Genomic DNA, 5000 nt, shown 5'->3' on the forward strand with positions numbered 1-5000 from the left:
GCGCGCGCGCGCGCACACACACACACACACACACACACACACACACACACACACACATGTGTGTGCACACACACTCACATGCGTACACATACACACTGAGAGAGAGAGGAAAGATCATGCTGGGCTGCACTATACTTTAAAGAGTTTGAATTGAAGTAAGTTGTTCTTTTTTTCTTTTCTTTTTTCAGTTTTGTTGTTGTTGGGGGTTTTTTTGTTGGTTTTTTTTGGGGGGTTTGTTGTTGGTTTTTAATGGTTCTCCTTTTTTAACAAGAATAGTGCAAAGTTTATGAATGAACATGGCTGCTATAACACCTCTTGAATAACCTGGATGCAAAAAGAATGTAGTGGAGATTGAAAGATAAGTTACGGATTTCATGTCTGCCATTGTCTGATAACAGAAATTGGAATGCAATAATGATGGGCAGAAATGCAGACTTGGATGATAAACCCATTGGGACATTAATTTAGGAAAGAGCCCCTTACAAAGGAAGTACATGAACAAGAATATTGCATCAGTTTGTTGTAGACCTGCAAAACAACATGGCATAAACATGATAGAACTGGATCAAACCTCAGATTCATGTGAAATAGCAAAATACAGATAGTTGTAATATAATGTAAGGTTGTGATCAATAATTAATAATTATTTTGTTATAAATGCCTTTGTTGTGTGATGACAACAACAAATGTGTACAAGGTTGTTGATAGTATTCAGGCAGGTATTCTCTGAACATCATCTTCATTTGTTTTATCATGATGGACAAATGATCTGATTTTCAGTTGTCTGTAATATTAACTAATTAAGTAGTTTTGGGTTTTTTTTAACACAATAATAATAATGATAAATCTGATACACCCAGCATAAATTTTGTAATCAATTACATCTTTCAAACACATATCTTATTTTTTGTACCAAATCTATTTTCACTCAAAAAAGTTATGATAATAACCATGCTTAATGGCAAATCTTTCAAAATTTTGAACATGGTCATTTCATGTCTGTCACTGAGAGTTGATTAAATCATTTAAACTCTGTGTTCATGTAGTATGTGTGTGTGTCTGCAGTGTGTGTGTGTCTGTGTGTGTGTGTCTGTGGTGTGTGTGTGTGGTGTGAGTGTGTGTGTCTGTGGTGTGTGCATGTTTTGTATATGTGTGTTTGTGTGTGTTCTTGAGTTATTTGTGTCTGTAAATTATTGTAAAGAGCTTTTAAATGTTTAAAAGTGCTGTATATTAATTCATGACCACAATGTCAGTGTGCTGTGATTGTCAACATTATCATAATTATTATTATTTGTGGTGGTAGTGGTTAGATTAGAATTATTTATAATATTATCATTGCTCTTGTAATTATTATTATTATTATTATCATCATTATTATTGTTTTTGTTGTTGTTATTGTTGCTGTTATCATAATTATTGTCATTGTTGTTATTGTTAGTAGCTGTATGCAAAAAGTGAATCCACAGACTTTTAAAGTACTTTTCTTTTAAGATTGTTTAAAACACACAAACACATATTGTCAAAAATCGATAAGAAAACAGTTGGCTTCTTGTTAATTCTTGTAAGGGTGAACAGGCACTGGAAATCAACAATAACACCAGTTGTGCGAGGTGTCTGATGACGTTGCTCAACGATAGCGTGAGGCGAACACAGCTAGCCTTGAAATGCTGAAATGTTTTCATTTACACATCCAGCCTGTGTGTAGTGACTAACCACTGACAGAATGTACCATTGTGTGTACACTGAAATCTGCGAAGCGGGATAAAATTGCTGTGGCTTGCGTGTTTGTATGTGCGTTACACATGGAATCTGCGTTTGGTAAAAGAGAATAGAATTACAGGAATTAGCGTCGCTCACCAAAAACTTTGTCAGATTTACTTAAAAAAAGCAAAGATGGAATAATATGCAATGTTCCTCACAGTCACGGTTCAACCTATACGTTATTGTGGCGCAGGCATGGGATGCAATGCAGATGATGGCACATGACATGAAAGTAATGCACGCAAAGGGTAGTTTTGAAGTTCCATTTGTAGGCAGTTTGTTACAGCTTCCATTCACAAACTGTTGCTTGACACAGGTAGATGATTTTTATTATAAGAGAAACACAAATAAATGTTGTGTAGAGTGTTTCTAGCACCTGAAAGATACCTACAAAGTTAGAACCCATGCTCATGTCTCATATTTTGCCGTCATTTTGGAACAAACATAAAAAAACAAAAAATTGCAACAAATAGCAGAAAATCTTTTTTTGCACAGAAATGGCTTTATTTCAATCACCGAATGATTAATATATACTATAAGGCAGACAAAACACACCAGCACATTATGAATATTGTACAAATTTGTTAGAGTGGAGCACCCCTTCAATCTGCCCAGTGTTTCCAGTATCTTAGAAGTGCACACACACACACACACACACACACACACACATATATATATATATATATGTGTGTGTGTGTGTGATATATATATATATATATATATATATATATATAATACACGTGTGTGTGTGTGACAAAAAGACATTAACAAAGAAGATGATAACATCATCATGGCATGTTGCATTTACATGTGGCAGAGTATGACTAATGGCTCGACAAATAGCACAATGTACGATGACACATATGCATGTCGTAAGACATGACATTGGCATTGCATGGTATGACATGACTGCACATGTTCGAAAACACACACACACACACACAAACACACACATTTTATGTATATATGTATATGTGTGTATATATCTGTGTATATGTATATATATATATATATATAGAGAGAGAGAGAGAGACAATTATAGATACAGATGTATAGGTATATATGATATATATGATAGATTTGGTGAAATGTAAACCTAGGGTAACATATACTTTAGGTTACGCAAACCAGAAAATGTAAACTTGTATGGGAGAGCATACACCCTATTTTGTTTTGTGTTTCAGACCAACACGTACATTGAAAGTGATTTGGCTTCTACTTCAGCATCACCACCTCAACGACTGTGTGACGTATGCACTGATGACAGGGAAGCTACTCACTCATGTCTTCAATGCCAGCAGAGATATTGCCTCCCCTGCCGTAAAAATCACGACTCCTTTCGATCCTGTCATGGGCACACTCTTGTGTCCTTGACACAAGAGGAAGAAGAAGGGTGTGGAAAAGGAATCCCACAGTCAGAGAAGCAGAAAGTAGAGATGTGTCCCAAGCATCCTGATCAGCGACTTCTGCTCCATTGCAACCAGTGTGAGACCGACTTATGTCTACAGTGCAAGCTGACCCAGCACGAAGGTCACCCCACAGAGGATCTGGCAGACACACGATCCAAGGCCAAGGACAAGTTGAAGGACAAGCTGGGAACTCTGACACTGGACATACAAGAGACTGATCACCTGATCAGCGCCTTTGAAGATCGACACACCAAGCTCCAGCAACAAAAGCAGACAATGGAACAAGACTTCCGGGCTCGGGCTGACATGTTACATCAGTGGGTGAATCAGTCACTGGACGAGGCCATCAGCAGCATTCAGTCGTCCAATGAGCAGCTGGCCAAACCCTGGCAGGATCAAGCTGAGCTGCTGCGACAGAAGAAACTGGCGCTGCAGGCACGGCAAGGCCACATCCTGCAGGTCCTCAAAGATGGAAAAGAGGCGGACCTGGTGGCCATGGAAGCTGAGCTGTCTTCTGGCCCCATGGAAGATGTGGATATGAACCAGATGAAGAAAGAGCTGACCAGGGACATCCCCACCTTCCGTGTGGGACACAGCACCACAGCAGTGAACAGACAGCAGCTGCGTGCCTTTGTTGGTGTTCTGGAACCATTGCCAGAGGCGCCCCATGCTGAAGAGAACGTTTGCCACAGTTCTGCCCAGGGAAGAGCATCTGAGCCAGTGAAGGGGCCAGACGTAAGTGCCAGAACGCACAGTCCTCCCTCAAAAGGCATTTGTGGCAATGTGATGCGGGAGAAGCAGCCGCCAAGAGAGTTTTTCTATTGCGGTGATTCCAGCATGTTTTCCATCACCGCCATGTGCCCCATCAGCCACAATAGACTGTGGGTGATGTATACTCTTAGTGAATATCACTATCTGAAGCTGATTGATGCTGAAGGTTGGGTGCTGACCACTGTGAAGAGCCCAAGGAAATGCAGCGGCCTCTTCAGCATTACTGATGACGTCGTACTGACCTGGGCAAATGCAGACAGCACTGTCCAGGTGATCACAACTGATGGCAGTGTGACCACATACGATACAGGATTTTATGTAGGATGCCTCATTTCTTCGGCCACAAAGGACACTCACTATTTGAAAGCATATTATGGGCAAAGTCTGTACATTGTGAACTTCGCATTAGCAAACATTGATCAGTCCAAAAAGGTTCAGCTGGGTTCTGCACTGCATCAATCGACATCACAGGTCACATCCCTCCTGGGAAATCACCTGACACATTCATTGGCAAAGGTGTTCAGTAAAACACCATGGGGATCCCTGAAACATGTCTCTGCTGGAGGCCATTACTATGCTTTCATCTGTTCTGACACAGTAGAGATCCACACCGGGGCTGAGACACAAAATTCTGTCATCGTCTGCACCTACGAGATAGAAAGTCCAGTCGATGCTCATTTCTGTCTCATTGACGAAAAGGAAATGCTGCTGGTTACTGTCTGGAACGATAAGCGGGTTCATGTCGTCGATCACACAGACGGAGGGCGCCTAGTGCGCTATTTGGACACGGGGCCCCTGACCCTGAATAATGCGCGGCATCTGGCCACTGACACTGATCGGCATGTATGGATCGGGTGTGGTCAAGGGCAGGTGGTGGTACTTGACCTGTGACCTCATATGGGTGGGGTGATGATGGCTGACATGCGACTAGACCTCTCCATTTGTACTATTTCTGCTGGGGTAGTTCTGACAGTCATGTAAGGTTATGCCATTTCTAGTTTGTGTGTGTGTGTGTGTGTGTATTCACACACTAGTGCATGCATGCATGTGTGAGCACCT

At 41.1% G+C, this 5000-nt stretch overlaps 1 protein-coding gene across 1 annotated transcript in view; it reads left to right on the plus strand.

Moving 5' to 3' along the window:
- The window catches only part of LOC143297796 (uncharacterized), a 6240-nt gene that overhangs the window by 859 nt on the left and 381 nt on the right, over positions 1 to 5000 (plus strand). The window contains exon 2 of the mRNA XM_076610292.1: positions 2946 to 5000. This exon is cut by the window's right edge and continues 381 nt beyond it. Within this exon, the coding sequence (XP_076466407.1) occupies positions 2946 to 4832 (1887 nt within the window). The 3' untranslated portion in view covers positions 4833 to 5000. The remainder of the gene's footprint in view (positions 1 to 2945) is intronic.

This window comes from Babylonia areolata, chromosome 23 (assembly GCF_041734735.1).
Source record: "Babylonia areolata isolate BAREFJ2019XMU chromosome 23, ASM4173473v1, whole genome shotgun sequence".
NCBI lineage: Eukaryota > Metazoa > Mollusca > Gastropoda > Neogastropoda > Buccinidae > Babylonia > Babylonia areolata.